The 25,100-nt window shown below is 36.7% G+C and overlaps 3 protein-coding genes across 3 annotated transcripts; 1 reads left to right on the top strand and 2 right to left on the bottom strand.

Annotated features, from left to right (window-relative positions):
• Positions 1-4,704: 4,704 nt before the first annotated feature.
• LOC137725003 (uncharacterized) lies at positions 4,705-6,285 on the bottom strand. The gene has a single exon (XM_068463622.2). It carries the CDS (start codon positions 6,184-6,186, stop codon positions 4,798-4,800), a length of 1,389 nt encoding a protein of 462 aa, XP_068319723.2. The 5' UTR covers positions 6,187-6,285; the 3' UTR covers positions 4,705-4,797.
• Positions 6,286-11,338: 5,053 nt separating this feature from the next.
• On the bottom strand, positions 11,339-12,025 carry LOC148697119 (uncharacterized). The gene is made up of 2 exons (XM_088693455.1): positions 11,902-12,025; positions 11,339-11,745 (listed from the first exon to the last, which is right to left on the bottom strand). Exons 1-2 carry the CDS (start codon positions 12,023-12,025, stop codon positions 11,339-11,341), a joined length of 531 nt encoding a protein of 176 aa, XP_088549581.1.
• Positions 12,026-17,211: 5,186 nt separating this feature from the next.
• On the top strand, positions 17,212-24,994 carry FAAH (fatty acid amide hydrolase). The gene is made up of 20 exons (XM_068463795.2): positions 17,212-17,794; positions 17,918-18,027; positions 18,159-18,219; positions 18,343-18,533; positions 18,608-18,737; positions 18,842-18,919; positions 18,997-19,144; positions 19,500-19,612; positions 19,704-19,779; positions 20,173-20,244; positions 20,445-20,496; positions 20,895-20,975; positions 21,051-21,134; positions 21,257-21,360; positions 21,589-21,681; positions 22,415-22,483; positions 23,116-23,180; positions 23,482-23,543; positions 24,375-24,470; positions 24,604-24,994. The coding sequence occupies exons 1-20, from the start codon at positions 17,716-17,718 to the stop codon at positions 24,661-24,663; spliced, it is 1,824 nt and encodes a 607-aa protein (XP_068319896.2). The 5' UTR covers positions 17,212-17,715; the 3' UTR covers positions 24,664-24,994.
• The last annotated feature ends 106 nt before the right edge of the window (positions 24,995-25,100 follow it).

Below are 25,100 nucleotides of genomic sequence, written 5' to 3'. Positions count from 1 at the left end.
GGACTTTATAACATAAGTTGGTTTGTTTTTTTTTTATTACATCGATATATTTATACTATGGGCAGCCTAATTTGGTATCGAATTTGTCATCCACGAGATTCGAACCTAAAATCTCTCACTTTCAAATGAAAAGGAATACCATCAGACTGTGGTACTGAATGGCATAATACAAGTTGTTTTAGAGAAGCTCTCGGTTTTATATCGATAAAGGTGATTACATATTAAAATATAAATAGTCCTAGCAACCCCGGGATGAGAAAGGAAAATAAAAGGGGAAATTACAAAAGTAATCTTAATACGTTAAAAATGGTTGTCCTACTAAACATCATCAAAACGCCAAAAGTCTACCTTAGTGTTGTGGTGAAGCGACAACTTGAATTCACCACCTCATTTTCATTGCGGAAATTTATTATTGTTAGGAATTAAGCACCAATAACAGTTGAAGAAATTGTATATAAAATAATAACAACTCTTTTGAATTATGCGCTTGCATTTTATGATTTTATTGAAACACTTTATAGTATAAGAAGCTTCTACGTACAATAAAATATTTTTACCATAAGTTCGAAATTCTGTAGATTGACTTCGAAATGTTTTGAGGAAGAATTCTTATACAATTTTGAATAGTCGAGCATTGTTTTATTAGTAATAATGCAACATAGAAATAGCGAATCAAACTTTGAAAAGGAAATACTAATGAACGACAAACTATCACTAACATGTTAAGAGCAAAAAAAAACCTAACCCTAATATGTAGCTGCAGCCAATTGGTCTAAACAATAAAGTTTTCCATGGCCTTGTTTAAAATAAAAAAAAAGAAAAAGAAAAAAGAATATATATATCTATCTATCTATTACTACTATTAAGAAAACCCTCATTGTCAACTTTGTTCTTATTTTGCCCTCACTTTTGATACACATTATTGACAAAATGAGGGAAAAATAGTAATTTGCACCTTTTGACAAAATGACAATCATATCTCTATTTTTTATATTTTACCCTCTTTTTTTTAGATAATGACAATCATATTTTTTTTCAATTTGACCCTCTTTTTTGTACTTATTTTTCCAATTTTACCCTTACTTTGATTCATAATATTTACATAATGAGGACAAAACAGTAATTATGTAATATTAAAAAAAATGCACTTATTAAGAGAAATTGTTCACACACACACAAAGTTTGTGCTCTCTGCTAGTCTATTCTATTAAGACAAGAGCCCTTGTCAACATTTTCCCCATATCTTTCAATTTTACCCTTACTTTTGAATACACAATATTGACATGAAGAGGGTAAAATAGTAATTATGTACCTTTTGACAAAATAACAATCATATCCTTATTTTTCCTATTTTACCCTTATTTTTGATACACAATATTTAAATAAGGAGGACAAAAAACATAATATTAAGATCAAATATGCGCTTATTAAAAGAAATTGTCCCACCATCATTTTTTCATACTCTTTTTAAAATTTTAAAAACTAATCACCTTCCTTAATTAAAAAAAACAAAAAACAAAATGAAATTATTCACATACATAGAGTGTGTGCTCATTGGTTAGTGTGTGTATCAACCAATCGTATCAATCGTATCAATCGTATCAATGGACATTATGATGATGGACAAAGTTACTAGGAAAATAAGATAAGAAAGGGACTCCTCATGCAATGATGCATCCTTAACTTATGCTTGAATTCAGATAAAGTTGCCATGTGTCAACTGCCAAATGCTTAGTGGGAAGAAATTTTTCAATCTGCCGATAATACGGCTCAGTACATTAAGTGTAATCCATGTTCGGTATACTAAGTGTAATAATACAATTAGTTGGAAATTAAAAAAAAAAAATTCCAACCAATTGTATTATTACACTTGATGTACGGGCCGTGTTCTCAACACACTGAAAAAACTCTCCTAATGGGATTATCATTACTTGTTGATAGTTATTATTCATGTTTGATTCATGCTAAAATCATCGCATGCCTGTCTCTTCGTGGAAATTCGAACTCTTGTATATATTTATTGGGTCATGAATGGGCATCTTTCGTTAGGACAAATACACGTTATTTGCAAATCAACAAAGTGTTTTTTTTTTTTTTTTTGGCAGCAGAAAATACATAATTTGTTGTTTTTTTTTTTTTTTTATTCAAAGTAATATCTTGTTTAAAGGGTTTACTTCAAAAAAAACAAAGAAGATAAGAAGAATTCCTGTATTCCTAAGTTTTTTTGGCCTTTTTGCTAAGTCTTTTTGGCCTTTTTGCTCTCTCCCAAGCCTCCTTACTTTCCCTTTCCAAACAATAACTCTAATTGATCTGCAAATCTTAGTCGCTGGTCCTTTCCTTTAGCTTTGGGGCAATGGCAGTCTCTCCCCCTCCTTGTAACCTCTCTATCTCCCTATCCTCTCCACCCCTTCCTTTTGTTCCAACCACTCATTTGCAACCTTTCCTCTCTTATTCCCTTTCTCTCTGGTGTTCTTTTCCCTTTCTCTCTTGTCTTTGTGTTGTGCAACACCTCTTCACCCCTCACCATTTTGTGGACTACCAATTTTCATGGCTTTGCTGCAGCCTTTGCCCTAAAAGTTGAGATCTACTGTCTCAGGGCCAATTCCCTTGATTTAGGGCAAGATAAGCGGGTTTGGTTGGTTTATTGGTTGTTGGTGGGTCAAGTCTGTTAGAGAATATGATTCAACATAGATCATATGACAAATAATATACAACTAATTTATGGGAGTTTCCATCCTAATATCACTAAGGCCTTTTGTGATAAACCCAACACCTAGTAATAGGTGATTAAGGCCTGATTTGGTACTGAGGTGATTCTGAAAAAAGTTGGTATCAAAAAAAGCTAGGAGCTGTTTTTGTATTTGGTAAACATTCAGCTTCAACTTTTTTTCACAGTTTTGGGTGAAAAAAAAGCCAAAAACAAGAAGCTGCAAAACCCAGCTTTGAAAAATCGGTTTTTTTTCACATATGTTTTACATAAAAGTTTACCAAACACTATAATACTACTTTTTTTTTTTTTTTTCAAAAGCACTTTTACAAAAAAGTTTACCAAACACTCTACTGCTTTATTTCACAGCTGCTTATTCTCACAGCACAGCAAAAGTAGCTTTTTTCAAAGCACAACAATACCAAACCAGCCCTAAGTTAGGACAATATTGGGGGTGGACTTGCATGAGCCTATAAAGTTTGTCATGGTAATAGAGCATGCTATTCTTTTCAACATGTCTCGAATTTGCCTTCTTGAGCTGGGTTCTCGAAAAGTTGTGCTAGCTTCAGCTTAAGGCTATTAAATGAATGGGCCCTTGGAAAGTTGTGTTGGCTCTAGTCTTTAAATGATGACCGGGCTTTCGAAAAGTTGCGTTAGCTCTAGTATGATGACTTGACTAGTTCCCAGTGTGGGAATTGGTTTCCCTTGCGATCTTGTGTGAGGCCACCCGGGCATGTTGAAGAATAGGATCTCACATCAGTCATAAAATGAAATAATGTACAATTAATATATGGGAGTTTATACTCATAATATCACCGAGGTCTTTTGTGATAGAACACAACATCTAGTAATAAGTGATTAAGTTGGAACAACATCAGTGATATTGGTGGTGGATCAACATGGGCCTATAAAGTCACCAAGATCTTTGCTCTATGGCTTGATTTTCATGGATGTGTGGCTCCTTTTGACTAAATTTTCTCTGGGCAGATTTTTGGTGAACTTGCCTTGCTTGACTCGCAGCAGCGACAAGTTCTACTCAAAGATGTAAAGTTGCGAGTGGAGATGAGCCAATCGATAGAGCCAAGCCAACCAAAAAGATTTCATTTCACGGATTTGTGTAGGTTTGTTTGTCCCACACCTAGCGGGTAATGTCTAGCCTAGCGGGTGATGTGGCCCCAATTATGATCGATGATTTGATGTGGCCACACTTGTGAGTTATGGCTTGAGTGACCTCGCTTGTCAACAATGGTTTTATGTGATCTCACTTGTTTAATGGTAACATTTTGTATATACGTGTGCTCTAGTATATGATTGTTACATCTTTCGTCTTTGTAGTATATTTGTACTGGCTGTGCTTATTCTAATGTGTGTGCACTTGTGTAGCCAATTAGGAGATTATTATTAATGCTTGTTTTTGCGAATTATATCCAGATCAAAGATTTGGCACCGGAGATTGTACCCATTTGACAATTCTTGTAATTGTTATGGTTTAGTAATAGAAAATTGCTATCGTTTCTTGCCATAAAAAAAAAAAAAAAGGAAAAGAAGAAGAAACTCTTAACAATAATATCGTTTGTTCAAAAAAAAAAAAAAAAAGGCTATCATTTTGTTTCAAAAAATTAATAAAACTAAAAACTTAATAATTAAAGAGAGTTTAGCATTATATTTTCGCTTCTCAAATTTTCAAGATTGTAAATAATAGACTAGAGAGAGCTACAAAGTTGAAAAGGAACATGATCAATAACATTTTTCTACTAACTTCATTACCAAAGTTTTCATTGTCTCAAAAAAGAAAAAAGCTGTAATTTTCATAAACATGAGTACTTCGAATTCAAATTACTAACTAAAAATTAGACACGTAATAGTTTTTTTTTGTCAAAATTCGAAGATATCTCGAGTTCAAATTCTTTGAATTCAAAAGTAAACTTCTAAAGCTAATTACTGGCAACAAGACTTAAACAAACACACAAAGCATAAGGCCATTAATCTCTCTCTAGTAAAGCAAGAAATTAACTTTCAAATTTATGTCGTCATATATAATATCAAGATGATATTGTATATAATAAAAGAAGCTTCTAAATAATTAATAATCACACTGAAGCTTGAGGGAGCTTTGAACCCACCACCTTACCCTCCTGACCCAACGCGCCAGCCGCTCGCATTTCTCCGCCCACCGCTGCGGGGCCCACGGCTTGATACGCCTGCTGCTGTTGCTGCACAACCCCTCCCGGCGCACTATAGTATACCTGCCTCCCCGTCGTGCTATCGTACGCCACCTGTGCATACGGTGTTGTGTCGGCGTACGTCGCCACGTATTTTGGCGGCTGTGGTGGGAGAGTACTCGGCTGCTGCTGCTGCAGTTGTGGCACTACATTGTACCTCGGCGGCTGTTCCCGGTAAATTTCAGACCCCACTCGCTGCTGCACGTGATAGTACTCTTGACCCGGTGGCCCGTTTACCGGTCGTACCATCGGTGGCTGTGCGTGGTACACTGCCCCGCCTCCTGGAGCGGATGTAAACATGTACATCGGCTGTTCCGGAGCTCCTATCCCCGGAAACCCCCCGCTAGTAATCTCCGGCCAGTAGCCAGCTGGCGGCGCAGCCGTCACCGGAGGAGCCTTCTCCGGCATCTTCTGTACGTAATAATCTCCAGAGCCGCTATAGCCTCCAACGAGATTGTCGTCGTTCTTTCTCCCGTACATAGCTTGCTGATCTTGTTCTCCGATTTGTAGCCTCTGCAATTGCCTTTGGAACTCCACCGGACTCACCACCGGATCCGATCCGATAACCCGTTCTGTGTGGCCCGATCTGACAAAGTCAGGCGGCGGCGCAACTTGTTCCGGTATCGGCGCTGGAGGAGGAGGAGGCGCCACGGCAGCAGGGACGACACCCTTTTCCATGCCGCAGAGAAATTCCACATTATTTTGGACCGGAGGCTTGGAATTTAGGTAGGGCGCCTGGGTGGGACCCGAATTAAGAGCCTCGACGAACCGATCCTTATTGGACCTTCCATCATCCGACCCGAATCCACCGTTGGGGCTCGCATTAAAGAGGAACAATCTCATGCGGGCGGGCCTAGTGGAAGCCCGGTAGAGGCGATCGTACTCGTGCATCATGTGCTCCAAGTCGTCGTCGTTGGTAACGGAGATCAAGGCGTCGAGGTCTTCGCCGGGGAGTTGGTACTTGAACGACACGTCGTACTCGGAGAGGGAGGAGAGCTTGGAAATGATGGCGGCGAACTTGATGTTGCGATCGACGGAGAAAATCTTGGTCTCACCGCCGACGTAGCAGAGCTGGTTGTCGTGCGGGCGAGGGAGGATCTTTCCGCCGTAGCTGCACATGAACTTGGCCTTGTAGCTTTGGGTCTGAGAATTGGCTGCGTCGACCTCCCATGGCGGAGTGTTCTCGAAATCGATATCTCGGGACCGTGGGGACGAGTTACCGGACTCGGGATAGGAGTTGTATGAGTAGTTTTCCATTGTTATGGCGATAAGAGCTTGGGCCGCTAGAGAGGAGAGAGAGAGAGAGTGGGAGAGAGGTCACTTGGTTTCTGAGTCCATGAGGAGAAAGGGCCAGGGAGGTTGGAGACGACTTAGTAGATTTTTCCTTTTTTTTTTCTTTTTTTTTTTTGTTTTTTTGTAAATAAAGAGACTTGCGTAAACTAATGAATAATAATGTTAGTAGATTAAACTAAAGAGTTGATTGTAGCTATAGTCTTTTAACTTTAACTCAATTGGAGCAATGATTTATCAACTAAAAATCAATTATTATTGGTCCCTTAACTTATCAAAACGTGTAGCTATGGTCCCTTAACTAAAAATTCATTACCATTTGTCCCTCAACTTTAATTCAACTAGAGAAATGATCCATTAACTTTAACATAATTGTAGCAATGGTCCTTCTAACATAACTCGTTTTGACAAAATTTTTGACGTAGTTGACAAAAAGGACCATAATTACACACTTTGATGAGTTGAGAGACCCTAATTATATAAATGATTATTCCAACGTAACTTATTTTGACAAAATTGATGAAAAAGACTATAGCAACACATTTTGATAAGTTGAGGGATCAATGGTAATAGATTTTTAGTTGAGGGACCATTGCTCCAATTTGATTAAAGTTGAGGGACCATTGCTACAATTTACTCTAAACTAAACTGTCATTTGTAAATTAAATGACATGTTATTAATAATAAGAAATACACATGTTGATCAATACTTAAATAATAATTCAACGCCGCCACTTAATACTACAGTCTAGTAGTATTCATCTTCACTTATTAGTGAGAGGTTTTAGGTTTGAGTCTCGTCAAAGACGAAATAAAACCACATTGTTGCTAGACTATTGTGAGGCTTAGCTTTCCACCCATTAGTATTGATAAGATCATTTGATCCAAAAAATATATATATATATATATATTAATAATAATAATTCATCACCACCATCATGTCTTTTAATATATAAAATTTAATCTTTCTAACTTGTCCAATAAAAATATTACAATAGTATTAATCTTGTAATACTATGTAATGATCTGACAGTCGCACGCTTAGGAGGAAAATTATTTGGAGTGCGGTGGTTGCAAGACTTATGAGGTTGGGGGTGGGGCCACTCAGCGTGGAGTTGGGAAGCCGAGATAGAGAAGGGATAGGAGGGTGATGGGTTGACTGGGATTGGATTAATAAATTTGCATATGCCAATTGAAGTGAAGTGAACCAGCAAAAACAAAAGAAACCACGACTGATTCTAAGCATTTTGTATCGCAGGTTGTTCTGAAATTTATTTTAATTTGTGCTTAGTTTATCTCATCTCTGTCTTTTATGTCTCGTTTTTCTCTAAATATCGATCCTTATTGTGAATCCTCAACCATTTACTATTGTTGTTCATTTCATCGGATGTCTCATCCGAAGGCGCAGGGGTTGGTAACATTTGAAGTGCAATTTGCACTATTTGGTAGGATTATGAGAATGCTCTTAGCACGGGCAGCTTGCCTACTCCTATTTTTCGTTCATCCTTTTAGTTCTTTGGCCCTTCTTCCAGGTGGTGGCTACGGATTTGCGGTGGTGGTGCGGCTGATTTGGTGGAGGTGTTTGCTTTACATTTTCATGTCTAAGTTTATCAGTTTATAAGTTGTTATAGGTTGCTCACTTTGGGCCTATTTCATTATAAATTTCTTTTGTGGAGCGGGCTTTTACTTGGCTATCTTGGATTCTCTCTTTTAGCTCTTCTTACCTTATATTAACTTTTTCTTTCCATAAATTTTACTTTGATTGAAAAAAAAACCTCCGGTGATCGTTGGAGTAGGTTTAAAGTCATACTCAACGTACCCCAATTTATAAAGCAGGTGAAATCCAAAATTCAATTAAAAAATATGGTCTAAAAACGTAATGTGGCTAGCATTTTTCTTATTTAAATGTTGTTTTGTCAATTGTTGTTAAGCATAATTGGTTTAGTAATTACTTGGTACCAAATATGTCGAATGTTTTGGGAAGCGATTCCTACACAGTTTTTATTCTTCTATATACTTAATAATTTTAACTTTTAAATTAATGAAATTGAAAGAATGAGGAAAAATGTGTGCTGAAACCATTTTTCAATTTTGATATGATTAAACGTAAACCATATATGTTGCAAAATTGTCAATAGCAACCACACATGTATAATATGGGTGTCTCAATGTGAGACGGTACAATTTAGAAGAGGCATGACAATGATATGCTTTCAATTATTTTGTGTGCGTGTCCAAAATATGGGAAATTATGTCGACAAAGGTACTACAATCTCCCACGCAAACGCAACTCTTGGACGTGACCGCTATATAAACAAGCTTCCAAAATTCAAATTTTCATCACAATCTCCAACCATGTCTCGTTTCTCTCTATAAATCGTTCCTTACCGTGAATCCTCAACCATCTACCCTTGCTACTCATTTCATTGGATACCTCCTTCAAAGGCGCACTTTGGTGGTTGGTAGCATTTGAATTGCAATTTGCCCTATTTAATAGGATTATGAGAGTGCTCTCAACGCGAGTAGCTTGCGTACTCCCATTTTTCATTCATCCTTTTAGTTCTTTGGCCCTTCTTCCAGGTGGTGGCTACGACTAATTTGGTGGAGGTGCCTGCTTTACATTTTCATGTCTAAGTTTTTCTGTTTATACGTTGCTATGGGTTGCTCAGTTTGGACCTATTTCATTGTAAATTTCTTTTGTGGAACAGACTTTTACTTGGCTATCTTGGACTCTCTTTTTGAGTTCTCCTTACCTTATACTAGCTTTTTCTTTCAATAAATTTTACTTTGATTGATACAAATAAAAAAACCTCCAGTGATTATTGGGAAGCGAAAAAATAATATTTTAACGAAAAATCATATTTTTACATTAAAAGTCGATCTTGGTATTATTCACATTACCCTTTATTTTATCTTTATCGTTAAAACTCAAAGTTTTTAAACCATTTTTATTAATTTTCCTTAAAAAATATGGTTTAAAAACGTAGTGTCGCTAACATTTTTCTTATTTAAATATTGTTTTGTCAATTGTTGTTCAAGCATAATCGGTTTAGTAATTATTTGGTACCAAATATGTCGAATGCTTTGGGAAGCGATTCCTACACAGTTTTTATTCTTCTATATACTTAATAATTTCAACTTTTAAATTGATGAAACTGAAAGGAATTCAAGAATAAAAATACACAGGAGTTTGTAGAATGAGAAAAAATATGTGCTGAAATCATTTTTTAATTTTGATCCAATTAAAGGTAAACCATATATGTTGCAAAATTGTCAATAGCAACCACACATGTATATTATGGGTGTATCAATGTGAGACGGTAAAATTTAGAAGAGGCATAGTAATGATATGCTTTCAATTATTTTGTGTGTGTCCAAAATATGGGAAATTATGTCGACAAAGGTACTACAATCTCCCACGCAAAAGCAACTCTTGGACGTGACCACTATATTCATAAAAAACAAGCTTCCAAAATTCAAAATTTCATCACAATCTCCGACCATGTGGAGCCATGTTATGGAACATTTTTTTTTTTTTTTTTCAATTCAAAAGTGTTAGTAATAGCTTTCGAAATAATTAACCTTAGTTGCTTCATGTTCAGATTCATAACTATATTGGTATAAGTTATATGAAGATGTATGAAAAATGAGAACAAAAGACAACCGCTCAAGTCAGCTGGCAGATTTGACAGCTTTTTGGTACGAAGTTTCAAGCACATGAATGTCCTAGCGTCAACTCCAAACCACATGTTGATCATTAATATGGAAAAAAAAAAAAAAAAAAAAAGTCTATGCAGGGGTATAAGTACCGTTAGGCTCAGCCCTCGGGTAAAGTATTTTTCAACCACAATTTAATGATCGTAAGCGCTCGAAACACGTCGACCTATGAAATCATGCAATTAGCTCTATGTAAATGTTACTTCCTATTCACGTGTAGGATGAATAATGGAGAAATAGCTTATAGATCGTATCTACGTGTTTGTCCTGTTGAATGATAGGATAGAGGGAAATAGCTTTTGGGTCATACTCAATCTATATTCATATTCTTCCCATTCATTATGCATACGCTGTATTACTATACTAGCTACTTCAGAATCTATCTCACGTGTTAACTAAGGACCATAAAACATACAGTAAAAGGACCTACGTACATATATGTGTGTTTTTTTGGGTCAAATTTTTCTGAATGCTAAGTATTTAGCCTCAAAAGTCTCCAGTCAGAAAGTAGAAAAACTTTGAAAGTTGTGAGAGAAGTTCCAAATCTTCTTTCATTTGAAATTCTCTCTTTCACACACGCACATAATGCGAGCGTATCTAGTCCTATCGAGAAACATACTATCGTAAATCACAACAAGTGGTCCAATGATAAGGGTGTGGACTGCGGTTCTCCAATAAACAAAAAAATGCGGGAGGTTCCGAGTTCGATATTTCGAGCTGGTGAGTCTACTTGACTTTGGTCATGAGCATAGTGAAATCCCTTATAGTCTCTTTGAACCCGAAATAAGTAAATAATCGTAATTTGACACCAGTTATTCATCTTTTTTTAAAGGAAAAAAAGAAGAAAATACTATCGTACACCTTCAGTAATATGAGAAAAGAGAGAGAAATTAGAAGTGCACGTTCACTATATGTAAGTTTTAATAAGTCCTAATATATGTCTAAATTTAGCGCGCCAGGTCAACCCGACATTTAGGGTCAAGTCCATTCAAGAAGAAAAAGGCCGGCCAATTCTTATCTTAGTTTGCCAAGATTTCAAAGTGGGACAAGTGGAAGGAAATTTCTTTCAAACACAATTATTTATTTATAGAAAAAGACTTCATTAAAGAGAAAAGCCAATAGGCTAACTAATTTGGGTGCAATTAAACAGGAAGGCCTGACGGGCTTTCAAAGGAAGAGTTATATCCCAAACATGAAAATCAGTGACCGAATAACCCACACTAGTTATAGCATTTACCAGAAAATTGGCTTCCCTAAAGACATGCTTCCAGCAAATATCCTCAAAAGACCCAGCAAGCCAGCGAATATCCTCGAGGATGAACTTCAATCTCCAAGGGGGATTATAGGCTCCACTGATAGATTCAATCACCAGCTTTGAATCACCCTCCACCACAATGTGAGCCTAGCCTTTGGCCTTAGCCATCCACAGGTCATCCCACAACACTAGGCATTCTGCAACCGAAATAGTATTTTGACCAGTACATCTAGTCCCCGCAACAATAGATTCTCCTTTCTCATTTCTAATCACAAACCCAGCAGCTGCACCTTGAATCACCACTAAGCCATCGAAGTTAAGTTTAACAAAACCAGCATTCACAGGAGACCACCGGATAGAAGATGGCGGGGAGGACCTACTACCAGTGCAAACCACATGATTTATACCATTGGCATCTATGAACTCCTTTCCGAGATTGAGGGCAGACTTAACGATCGATGTAGGGTTTGGAACTTTATTTTGGAATACCACTAGATTCCTCTCCTTCCAAATTTGCCAGCAAACTAGTAAAACTTTACTAAGATCACACAAACCTACATCATTCTTAACAGTTAATTCATTGAGCCAATCATTAAAAGGGAGAGATTGATTTAATCTTATGTTGTTAGAGATAGCTTGACAATTCCAAACTAGCCTCGTAAAATTACAATTTATAAATAAGTGAGATCTGTTCTCATCCTCTAAATTACACATAGGGCAGGTGGACGGGATATTATTGACATGTCTTGATAATCTGTCTCTTGTATGAAGCCTTCCAATTATGAGAAGCCAACTAAAAATTGCAACTTTATTAGGGAGTTTAAGCTTCCACATTTTCTTAAGAAGCTCTCTTAATTCTCATTGTTATTATCGCTATTTTGTATCCAAGTTGCCGACTTAACTGAGAACTTACCATTAGCATTAGGCCCCCATTTGCATTACTACAAATTTTATTCACAATGTCTTCATCAACTAGCGATCGAAGATGCTCTCTATCCCATTGTACATTAATAATGAATTGACTCACTTTTACGTTCAGATTGATATCATTAAGACTAGGAGAAATAAAGTTGGATAGTGGGAAAGGAAAAACCCAGTTATGGGTCCAGAAGAGGATACTCTCCTCTCTCTTCAAATATTTATTCTTAACAATTTGTACCCACCAATTTTGGTTATCCTTAGGACTTTCCAAGCCAAGTTTTGCTAAACAAGCATTATTAAAGTGATCACTTTTCCTAATACCCAATCCCCCATTTTCCTTAGAGCTGCAAACTCTATCTCAAGCCACAAGGACAAGTTTGCAATCTTTTCCCCAAAAAAAATTTCCTACTTTCTCTATCGATAGTCTTTGTGATTTTCTCAGGACACTTAAAACAAACACATGGTATGATTGAGGACACATATGAGGTTAGCCCTAATGAGAGTTAGTCTTCCAGCTTTAGAAAGGGAATTTGCCTTCCAACCAACTAGTTTATTTTTTATCTTGATAATTAGTTCCTTTGCATTAGTTTGATCATTCCAGAAAATATATTGTGTATGCCTAGATACCTACCAATGGTGGTTTTATGTTGGATAGCAAGAATATTAACAATATCAATTTCAGATATGGTTAGGAGTGTTACTTCCAAATACTTTGTGTGCAAGTATCAGGCTATCACCAATGGAGCATGGGAAACCAAAAAAAAAAAATCTTAAAATTTGGGCCCAAAACCTCTATGAGAGGTGTATTTTAAGGTGGAATATTTGGGATTTTGGGTTTGAGGGTGGAAATTTGGGATTGTTTTCCCACTCCAGATGGGTAAGATTGCAAGTGTGCTTGGGGGGGGGGGGGGGGGGGGGGGGGGGGGGGGCACGTGAGACCAATAGCAGCAGGCCAACCCATGTGAAGACAACCCACGTGGGCTTGTTAGCTGACTGGAAGATAGCGATTTGTTGGGGTGACTACACCAGCATCATGGTTTCTACAATGCAGATTGGCGTGTCGTTGCCATCTAATGGTCATCGCGTCTCCTGGGTTTTGAATCCAGCGTTGCGCACTCCAACGACTCAAATCCATTTAATCAATTTTAATAGTAATAAAAAAAATCCAACGGCTCAAATTTAAATTCAACTGTCAAAATAATATTATTAATTAATCCAAATCAGATATGATACCAAACTCTATAAATACACATCCATTTGTTCGCTAATCCATACAAAAATTCAATTTTCTCAACAATTTTTTTGTTCAGAATTTGAATTTTTATTTACATAAAAAATGTTCACAAAAATAAAGCAAGATAGATTATAGAAAAACTAATTCCAAAATTATTAGCACAAAAAAAAAATCAACAAAATACAAAAGTTTAACAAAATAATAAAGTTGGTTGGGAATTCTATGTCCCTTACCATTGGAGGAAAAAGACGCCTAACCTCGTACATATAGATAAATAGTGGAAAATACGGGACTAAATGTAAGATCCCACATTGCCCATGGGAGTGATCCTTATATGTATATTCTCATCCCTACCTAGCACAAGACCTTTTGGGAGCTCACTGGCTTCGGGTTCCATGGGAACTCTGAAGTTAAGCGAGTAGCGCGTGAGAGCACTCCCATGATGGGTGACCCATTGAGAAGTTCTCGTGTGAGTTCCTAGAAACAAAATCGTGAGGGCGTGGTCAGGGCCCAAAGCGGATAATATCGTGCTACGGTGGTGGAGCGGACCCAGGATGTGACACTAAATATTGGAATTTTAGCCTTTTAGGTTAGAAATAGCCTAATTAAAAGGGATAAGTTGGTATAAATAAGAATAAAGTGGTACAAAAGAGTACAATTACATACAATGTTACCTCAAGTAATAATTCAACTAATTCAAATGGTTTAAACAAACTTAAGAAATTTTAAAATAGAATTAGGATTTAAGTTAAGTAGATCTACCTAGAACCTCAATGGTGTTGAATACAAACAAACTCTTTGATGATTTCTACAAAATATCATAGTACAAGGCGCATCACACAAACAGTATTTAATAAAGTAAATTTATGGGCCATTTGATAACTATTTTTTTTAATTATTAATTATTAATTTTTATTTTATTGAAAGTATAAAACTTGTCTGATAACTATTTTTAGTTTTTAGAAGAAAAAAGAAACTAGAAACTAAAAACTAAAAGTTAAATTTTGAAATAACACATCCCGACCCGGATTGTCTACTAGGACTTCAAATCGAGTTGTGTTGGCCGACACCTGGAAGGTGACGAAGCTATAAAGTATAGTGATGTGGAATATGTGAATAAATTTAAACCTAAAAGTGCCTAAATACGAGAGTGCGCTGTGAGCGGAAATGAACCCATTTCACATGTGACGTAAGAGCATAAGTAAAGTACAATAGAGTGGATTGAAAATCATACCTTCGAAGGTAATCTCCAATACCAACATTTGCCACAAATCCTCGTTGATACGAAAACTCTACTATTAGAACCTGGAGGGATAAAAAACAAGAGTGAGTAGGCCTGAAAATAACGCTTTAATAAAGACCTTCTAAACGTTATAATCCCTCGCTGTAATACTTGTATAGTTTCCAGGAAATCATAATACGTATAAGTATGAAATCAAATGTAAATCAATAGTAAATCCAGGAATATTTCAAATCACTACATATCAGCAGCAGTATATAAAAAATCAGATGCTCATCAATCTATGATAACACACGAGTCAAAGTTGCCCAACGCAACATGTAAAACTCATAAATCAATCTATGATAACACATGAGTTGGAGTTATCTAATGCAACCTGTATGACTCATAGGCAACTTGTATGACAGTGTCAGAGTTGCCTAGTATTGCAACCTGTACGACAATGTCGGAGTTGCCTAGCATTGCAACCTGTACGACAATGTCGGAGTTGCCTATTATTGCAACCTGTATGACAGTGTCGAAGTTGCCTATCGCAACTTGTACTACAATGTCGAAGTTGTCTATTATTACAACCTGTACGACAGTGTCGAAGTTGCCTATCGCAACCTATACGACAGTGTCGAAGTTGCATAAAATATAAATACAGTCAAGCCATAACTCAATCATTTCAAATAACACCAAAAACTCACCTGAACTTACATGCGCGTCCCGCGTTCACCTTAGCACCTCCAAGCATTCACAACAATTATATGCAGGTAATATGCATATGGATATGCCATGATGCAATCTAAAACTTAACCATATCATAGTATTTTAAAATATATATTAACATGGCATAAAACGCATAAATCAATTTTAAAAGCATTTGTGGAACTATCAATCATATATATACTATAAAAAGGAAAAGACCCACTCATCTGAGGTTCGCACCACGATTCCCTAGAACGAATATCGAGACGTCACGAATGATCATCACCTAGAACAAATATTCAATCACGTCTCAGAACTCCTATCAATAAAACACGTAACTTACATAAAACACATCCCAAGGACGTTCTAGAATGATTTGAGACCCATTGACCAAAAGTCAACACTGTTGGTCAAAGATCAACGTTAGGGTCCACAACCTTAAGTAACTTGATCCGAAAGATCCGTACCTAGTATTTCCGATCCGTAACTTCCAAAGATCCACATTATGCTTGTAGAACAACATACTAAAGTTTCGAAACGATCCAACGGTCGGATTTCCGCTAATTGCTAAAATTAAGTGGTAGTTAATGTTTTATTTTACGAACTTACAAATTTGATTCGGAAAGATCCATACGTCGGATTCCCGATCCGTAAGTTCCTATGGTTTTCAAATATACGTACTATAAGGTACTAATGTTTGGTAGTGATCCAACGATCGGATCGTCAATTCATGCAAAGACTGCGTGATGACCAACTAGGTGGTCAACTACAAAACTACATTAAAACATCGTAATTTCACTAAACAGATGTCAAATATAGAATTGGAGCATCCAAATTAGCTAAACATGGTTAGATGGGGTCTCGGCCCACGCGCCGCCGCACGCGGTGGTTGGTCGCCACTGTTCGCCGGAAAAATTCTACTATTTCTAAAAATTCTCAAATTTCACAGAAATGAAGATCTCAAAGAGAGGAACAACTTTCATACCGGCCACGAAGTCCAAAAGTGGACGGAAGATGGTCAATTTTTCCCACAAAGAAGGCGAGTGTCTAAAGCTTCCCGGCGTCGATTCGTTGTCTACAGTGGTCCAACGGGGTCAAGGTTGGTTGGGATTTTTTCCTGGGATGATGGGCTACAAAGCCCAAGTGGTGTCATCGGCCATCGCCCTGCCGATTGGCTGGAAAATTGAAAAGAGTGGCTGGAGCACTGTTGATTTTTGTCAACTTTCGTGGCCTCAAATCGCCACATACTGTGTAATCAAGGTGGTTCTTGAGTGGGTTTTGTAGAGGGGAATGAGAGCTTTAAGATGGTGGTGGTGGCGTCGAAAAACTCCACCGGAGTTGGCTGAAATCGGCCTTGGAAAATGGGAGGTTGAACTAGGTTGTGTGGTGTGCACGGGTTGAACTAGGTTGCTTAAAATCTGATTGGTTTCTTTCCCCACAAGATGGGAGTTCAATTTATTTCTAGCTAAACTTTAAATAATCAATTTCAAATGTCCGTAACTATAACGTTATAATCCGAACTCGCAAACGGCTTTTGCCTTTGCGTTCATGGCAATGATTACTACGCAAATACTCCAAAAGAATGACTCATACATCTCTCTAAACAATGGCCAACGGAAGTCAAAATCATTTCCTATCGGGCATTTTCGTCAATTCACGCTTTTAAAATTTATAAAATGTAAAATTAGGGACGGATTATCACATGAAAACTCAAGAAAGCTAAACTTTTAATTTAGGGATTGTGCTATATGTGAGTAATAGATTGTACCATTGAGTTTGGGAAGTTAAACTAACTCAAACTTAAGTAAATTGAACTACAACAACAACATGACACTTGCATGAAAGTTGTTACATGTGTTCAAAGTATAACAGAGCAACACGAATCACTTTGAAACGATTTAGACTTTGAAAGTATCATGCTCGAGGTTCAGAAACGAGCTTTTCAAATTGAAACTTGGTAATTGATTTTTAAGAGAAAGAATATGGTTTGGATATTACGTCAACTGGCAATCATACTATAGAATTGTAGAACAATGAAAATCCAATTTGAATGTCTTGAAAAATGCTTCAAAACATTGTTAAGCTTGGTCCATACAATATTATTTCTTGAGTTGGACTTTTTTTGATTGATCGAACAATTTCAAACAATATTCTAAAATATTACTTTTTCTTGTTCGAATTGGTCTCTCAGAATTTTAAATGTATTTACTGGTTTTTGCGTACAATTCAATGCAGCAAGAGAAAAAGGGGTTATAATTTAGATGACCGAGTCATGCATTACCTCATTTACAATATCAGGGACGGCAGCACAAATTCAAAATCTAAAAAGTAGCTCGCTCTCTCTGTCTCCCAACCACCTTCACCGTCTCTCTCTCTACCACTGCTCAGACTAGTCCAAATTTGTTTGACTTTCTGCCGAACTTGTTCCTGCCGGTAAAAATGGGGAAGAGGCGGGTGATGGTGGCCGCCGAGGACGTCGACTTGTCCGCCGTCAAATACGAGCAAGAAGAAATCAAGGGTCAGTCAGCCAATAGCAATACACGCACTCATATTATCATATCAAATTATGAATTTATAGATGAATTCTTTGATTGTTGTTGAGTTTGATGATTTGGGTTTTGTTGGGTTTTTGGATTGGCAGCTCCACATTTGACTGGCTTGATTTTCAAGCTGTCTGTGAGGATTGTTGAGGCCCCCATCGTAGGTTCTTTCATAGTCTCAGCTATGAAGAAGCAGAACAAGATCACTCAGGTCTTTCAAAATTCTGTGTTGCTTTCTTTTTTAGTAATTCAATTACTTGTTGAAATGTTCTACTGTGTTCGAGATTTTCGATTCGAATTAGAAGAGGCTGAAAATAAATTATCTGTTATTGCAATCCACAGTTGTTGAGGAATACACTGATACCAGAGGGACCCATGTTCAAACCTGAATTTCCCCCTCAAGGTTTTTTGGGTTTGATTTTTATTAATTTGGGTCTCAAAAGGTTTTATCTTTTGTTGTACTCCATTGTTTTAATGGAATTGGATGTAAGGATCACTGACCTGGTGAATGTGATGTGAAAATTAGAACTAGAAGCCGCGGTGGTTGTTCTTGATGAAGATGGAAAACCAGAAGACAGAGTTGAAGTGGCTTTGAAATGCCTTCCACAGTATGATCCTGCTAGCTGCTGGAATGGGAATTCAATTCAATCTTTTCGGTACTGGAAGATACGTGATTATGCTTATGCTTATCGTTCCAAGCTTGCAACCCCATCAATGGTAAGTTGATACTATCTTATGACTCGGTTCACCTCAAATTGATTTTTTTTATGAGTTTATTTTCTTATTCACAGGTCGCGGAGCATATAATTTCAGTTATAGATGAATTCAGTAATAAGAAACCGCCACAACCTCTGTTGATTACTTTCAACCCTGAAGATGTCAGGAGCCAAGCTGCAGCTTCGACAAAGAGGTTTGAGGAAGGTATTAATAGAAGGATAATTGACTGTAATGATTGTCTTGGCTATTAACCTATGGTAGAGTGTCCCAGTAGTAAGCTTTGATGCCCTTTTGTTTTGGTTGTGTAGGGAATCCCTTATCTATCTTAGACGGGATTTTTGTGGCAATCAAGGATGATATAGACTGCTGTCCCCATCCATCTAAGGGTAAATAATCGTCACCATTGGTTTAGAATATACGTTAAACATTTGACCCTACTTAACTAATCACTCTATGGTGACAGGTGGAACAACATGGATACATGAGGTTCGCACTGTCAAGAAGGATGCAGTTTGTGTTTCGAGATTACGTAGTTGTGGTGTGATTTTCATTGGGAAGGCAAATATGCATGAGTTGGGCATGGGTACAACCGGAAATAATTCGAACTATGGGTAAACAATCCTTTCTCAGCAACCATGTGATGGATTTTGTATGTGCAGTGTTTTTCATAGACACAATGCGTCTAACATGTCAAAGTCATAGTTGTACAATTTGATCCTTTGATTTAAATACGGTGCATTTTTCCTGTGTGCTTAGGTTTAAACCGTAAACTTGATAACCTCAAACGCTCAAGTTGTTAGGATGTGGGTCAACTACCACTCTTGTACTGTGACAAAACTTTATGCAGTATTTTTTTCCTATGTGAGAGATACATACAAGTAGAGTTTCTTTTGTTACACAATTAGCATGGTTTTCTCACTTGAGTCTTATATTACTGATTTTTTTTCCCCAATTTTGTTTCATTAGAACAACAAGAAATCCCCATGCACCAGAAAGGTATACTGGTGGATCTTCCTCGGGCCCTGCAGCACTTGTAGCTTCTGGACTGTGCTCTGCAGCGCTTGGAACTGATGGTGGAGGTTGTGCAAAAAATAGTTATGAAAGGCTTAATATTGTTTCTTACTTTCCTTTATACTAATTTGGGATGCTTAAATCAATGTAAAAGGGCAGGTTCAGTCCGTATTCCTTCTTCTCTGTGTGGTGTAGTGGGCTTGAAGACAACATATGGACGGACAGATATAGGAGGGTGAGTTGGTACTTTGAAAAGGGGATCCTTTTCTTTCTAGGACCTACCACATTACTCTCAGTTTTTTAGAGAACTATATTAAAAGCATATAAATCATCTAAATAGGAAAAACAGCTTTGACTGTAGATTTTTCTCATGTAACACAAAATTTATTAATGGACAATATTGTTTCATGTTTTAGTTTTAATATATGCTTGCTTTCTCTCTCTCTCTCTCTCTAACTTTTATAGGATGGCTTATACGTTTAACCCTATCGAAGGAGTATGATAATTGATAACTCATAAAATTTTGACACATGCAATCATGTAGACAAGCAACAAGCATCAGACTGGGATATTGTGACATGTGCTTCATGCCAAATTGATTTACTGTTTGTGCACTTTTACATCACAGATCATTATGTGAGGATGGGACTGTGGAAATTATTGGACCAATTGCTTCTACAGTGGAGGATGTCATGTTAGTGTAAGTAACTCATACTTGTGAACATGTATTCCATTACTTTTGCTGGTGTTTGCTTCCATCCTTCTCAGGATGTGCCATGTGACTCATGTGTGATCAACTTTTCCTACTTAAACCTAATTATTTTCAGTCTTATGTTTGGTGCATTGGCCAAAGACCTCCAGTATTTCTAATGTTTTCTGACCAAAATAATAATTTATCAGGTACTCGGCAATTTTGGGCACCTCTCTTGCAGATAGAATTAGTTTGAAACCGGTAAGCGTTTATTACTGGCTTAAATGGTACACCAAAGTAGATTCATAATTCCCCTTTACTCTTATTCTATTTTCCTTCTTAAGTCATTTGAACAGAGACCTCGTTCTTGACTGGTAAGGGGAAGTCTATTTCCTGGAAGAAAGAAACTTAGTGCATGTAATATAATAAGATTGTTTTTTGATAGTGGATTAAAAAAATGTAATATCTTCTCGGTAGTTAAATTTTAAATGTAGTTATAAATTAATTTATTGCTGAGATGATTTGTTCAGTGTGCGTGTGAAATGGTAAGACGGGTGTTTGTTTCATTCAATTTTACAAGCAGTTTTACATATATAAGGTGTGAACCCTCTTAGTTTCTTCCATATCTGACACCAGTTTCTGTTCACTATTTTTTGTAGTCCCCACCTTCTGTGCCAAATTTGTCATTGTATGACAGTTTGAATACTCTGGGATCCTTGCGACTGGGGAAGTATACAGCGGTAATTACCCTTTCTATGGTCATTTCAATTAGATGTTACATGACTTCTTATGAATATACAAACGTTCTCCTGCAGTGGTTTAATGACGTACATTCGACTGATATCTCTGATATGTGTGAGGATGTTCTTAGTCTTCTATCGAAAACCCATGGTTGTGAAGTAAGTCATCATCATTGTCATGCACTTTGTATCTTTTTGAAACTCATTCTTGTTTCTTAAGTTGAGGAATAACTTCTTTGATGTTAGCTGAGACTCTGCATGTCCATGTCCATTTATCGTAGATGGTGGAGATTGTTGTACCTGAGCTCCATGAAATGCGTACTGCTCATCTCGTTTCAATTGGATCTGAGTTTCTCAATGCAATAAATCCATATTGTGAGGATGGGTATGTTTCTGTTTGGGTTATCTATAATGGCAGGGGTAGGAATATACTTTTAGGTTTTTACTATTGAAAAAACAAAACCAGAGACTTTATTTATAGAAAATTCAAGAAATGGTGTGAGGTTGGCATATGAAAGAATGTTCCTGTTCCTTTTATGATCCTAATTCTTTCAGTTTTCATTTATATCTGATGTTATTTTTATTGATTTTTTTTTTCTCTCTTTGTCTGTAGATATGGTGCAAAATTGTCATATGACTCACGCACTAGTGTGGCTCTTTTCCGATCATTTTCTGCGTCAGATTATATTGCTGCCCAATGTCTTAGGTGAGGCAAACTAATTATCGGAAAACAATTATATGGCTGAATTTTTTAATACCTTTTGCGGCACAATGGAGTGGGAAATTTCTTTTGGGATGTTTGGTAATGTCATAGATGTGTTTAAGTTCATCGTTATAGTGCAAGCTTCTAGGAACCATACAAGCATCCTATATCAATTGAAAACTGACTAAAGTGACTAAATATTTTTATGATATTTCATTAAGATTCTTTTTATTCCTGAGGAATTGGAATCGTTTTTTCTTTATAGGGACATGTTAGGTTCTGAAGCTTGTCAATATTGGTTTCTGTCATGCTCCCAATCCCAAATTTCAAGTGTTACCGTAATATTTATTTGGAGGATTCTCAAAAAAATGCTCCAGTGCCTATTAAACTGTCGTTAGTTTCCAATTCTTTGTAACCTGAAATTTGGCACATAGATTGTGATCATTGTTAAAAGAAGTGATTCATGGATCATTACATTAATAACTTTTCTCTCATATTGAATTGCATTGTATTTAGAAATACTTGGTTTATCTCATTTGGAATGGCATGGTATGCAAATGTTTCAAAGATCTCTGAAAATATACAGTAACTTCGTATGACAGGGTCATTAGTGCATTATTTTTTTAAGGGAACACGTAAATTTGGTGGATGAGATATTGACAAATATGTTTCCTTGTGAATCTGTAATCTTAAAATTTTCCATATGTATGCTTTAGTTTCGCTTAATTTATTTCAGGAGAAGGATTATGTACCATCATATGGAGATCTTCAAGAAGGTTGATGTCATAGTGACCCCCACAACAGGGTATGTAAAGCCTAACTGATAACAGAAGTAATGGGTGTGCACCTGTCTGCTCCTTATATGTAGTCTTATAAAATATATATAGCTAAACTAGATGGTGTTACCGTCTCGGTCCCTAAAATGTTTCTCTTGTTTATTTATAGAAACATTGGTGAGCAAGACCTGTTAATTATTTATTATATGTACTGTGAATTTTTCTTGTCGTTGAATACAGTCACCGTGACATGTTATTTCCATTTCCTGGGCCTCTTTTGTTTACTTTTCTTAGATGTACCGTTTCAGAGTTATTGAAACAGATAAAGTTAAAAAAACTCGAAATACCTAATGAATTTTATACAAACTCTCTGGGAAAATTTTACAATGCCACTTTCAATTTGGGAAACATCTTCTGTTGAAAACTCTGCAAAACAGGTCTTAGTTATATTTTTGTGTGTTTGAAGATAGATGTCATCACTAGTCAGTGGTCTTACTCATTTTCCACCTCTATAAGTAGCGCGTTTTTTTGTTTTTCGAGTGTGGGTACCTTTGTCATGAATGACCACAATTTAAATCATGCATTTTTTGCTTTGGTAGAAACTCAGAATTGAACTGATATGCACACTTTTTCCCTTCTCTAATTATTTTGTGCAAAACAGCATGACAGCACCTATAATTCCACCAGCTGCTCTTAAAGATGGGGAGACGGATATGCGGGTCACAGGTCAGCTGTTCTACAATCTGAATTGAAGCTTGAGAAGATAATTATTTTTGTTCTTTAATTTCTCTCTCTGGAAAATTTTATAGCAATCTCCTGATGAATGTCAAAATCATTGAATTTAAAGTGGTTGTTAGCCACACTGAGAATTTAGTATTACTTCGTTGTCGTTGGAAGAACTTGAAATGTGGTATTCTTGAAGTTTTTATCTCACACTCAAAAGACACTAGTGAACGAGAAAAAGAAATGTAATCCAGTTTTTGCAATCTTTCATACTTGCATTGATGCATGGCTTCCTTGGTTTCAGGTTATCTCATGCGGTTTGTCATTGCGGGAAATCTTCTTGGGCTTCCTGCTATTTCTGTACCAGTGAGTAACTTTCTTTTTTCTTGGATTCATATTTCAAGCGCCCTAATTTGGTTATGGTTACTCTGGTAGAACAATTGTCCACTATATACTGTTGTGCTTTTGTTCGACAAATTATTCAAAGTACTCTAATGCTTGCATCAGACACAATACTTCTTAAAACCTCCAGTTTTGAGGCCATCTAATACTAACTTCATGGAATGGAAGCCATACTTTTGCAATTGCAAGTAATTATATCTTTGAAGTATCAATGGCAGATTTCTTTTAGCTGTAACTCAAGGGACCTTTTTGTTTTTGAGTTTTTTTCAGCGACGTTCTACTTTTCTGTACTTGATTATGTCATGTTGTTACTCTCAAGCCTTCACCTATTTAGGTCAAAGGCGAAGCAAGATATTTCAAATGTTATTACGACCTGGTTTGGTACTGAGGTGATTCTGAAAAAAGCTGGGATCAAAAAAAGCTGGGAGCTGTTTTTGTGTTTGGTAAACACTCAGCTTCAGCTTTTTTTCACAGTTTTGGATGAAAAAAAGCCAAAAACAAGAAGCTGCAAAACCTAGCTTTGGAAAAACTGGTTTTTTTTCACATCTGTTTTACATAAAAGTTTACCAAACACTCTAATACTGCTTTTTTTTTTCAAAAGCACTTTTACAAAAAAGTTTACCAAACATTCTGCTGCTTTATTTCACAGCTGCTTATTCTCACAGCACAACAGAAGTAGTTTTTTTTCAAAGCACAGCAATACCAAACCAGCACGACCTTCCTCATGTCAACTGTTTTTTTTCCCTCTCTTTTTGGCTGACTTTCTACTTTTCTGTACTTGTTTACCATGTGCAGGTTGGCTACGACAAGCAAGGACTTCCAATCGGTTTGCAACTGATTGGCCGCCCATGGGGTGAATCTTCAATTTTGCGTTTGGCTTCTGCAATAGAGGTATCAACTTTTCAACTCTCAGTGAATGAAGAACAATTATATGATAGTGCTTCAAGTGTTTGGGCACTCCGCAAACCCGTTGGTAGAAGTAAAGAACAGTTTGAAACTAAAGCATTCTTATGATGTTTTTCAGGAACTCTGTGCCAAGTCTAAGAAGAGGCCTGTACAATATTTTGATGTTCTGAAGTCTTAACTGAACAGCTTCTCGTGCTGGCTGAATTCACGTTTGGAAGACTAAAAATTATCAATATCCTATAATAATCGCTCCACAACATTTTCGTTCAACATGATACGTTGCTAAACGTTATTTAGTTTTAGGTTCTGTTGGTCTGCCGTTGCAGTGTCTAATAACGCAACCATCACCTGCGTCGGACGCATCTACAATCTCTCACTCAAATTGTCTTACCAAATGCCTCTACTCTTTTGTATGTCATTTGTCATGACCTATGAGCATGCTTGTAAGTTTTATTACTGAGGATGGAGAATTACAAGCTGATTGGTGGATGATTGGGGTTTAAACAAAATTGATCCTGTATTTCGTTTAACCTATACTCGAAAGTCGAAAATCAAACCTAGAATCTTAACCTCCATACTATCTAATTCTCTACCGATTCGCCAAGCTCCCGACTA

This window comes from Pyrus communis, chromosome 5 (assembly GCF_041283825.1).
Source record: "Pyrus communis isolate YQ-2024b chromosome 5, ASM4128382v1, whole genome shotgun sequence".
NCBI lineage: Eukaryota > Viridiplantae > Streptophyta > Magnoliopsida > Rosales > Rosaceae > Pyrus > Pyrus communis.
This window is presented reverse-complemented; position numbering and strand designations above follow the sequence as displayed.

What these genes read in the sequence shown, in the direction of transcription:
- LOC137725003 (XM_068463622.2), bottom strand. Translation starts at nt 6,186, where the DNA reads ATGGAAAACTACTCATACAACTCCTATCCCGAGTCCGGTAACTCGTCC.
- LOC148697119 (XM_088693455.1), bottom strand. Translation starts at nt 12,025, where the DNA reads ATGTGGAAGCTTAAACTCCCTAATAAAGTTGCAATTTTTAGTTGGCTT. An exon ending in CCCGTCCACCTGCCCTATGT is followed by an intron (nt 11,746 to 11,901) that starts GTAATTTAGAGG and finishes AGAATGATGTAG; the next exon opens with GTTTGTGTGATCTTAGTAAA.
- FAAH (XM_068463795.2), top strand. Translation starts at nt 17,716, where the DNA reads ATGGGGAAGAGGCGGGTGATGGTGGCCGCCGAGGACGTCGACTTGTCC. An exon ending in CTGTCCCCATCCATCTAAGG is followed by an intron (nt 18,920 to 18,996) that starts GTAAATAATCGT and finishes CTATGGTGACAG; the next exon opens with GTGGAACAACATGGATACAT. An exon ending in TTCCTGCTATTTCTGTACCA is followed by an intron (nt 23,544 to 24,374) that starts GTGAGTAACTTT and finishes TACCATGTGCAG; the next exon opens with GTTGGCTACGACAAGCAAGG.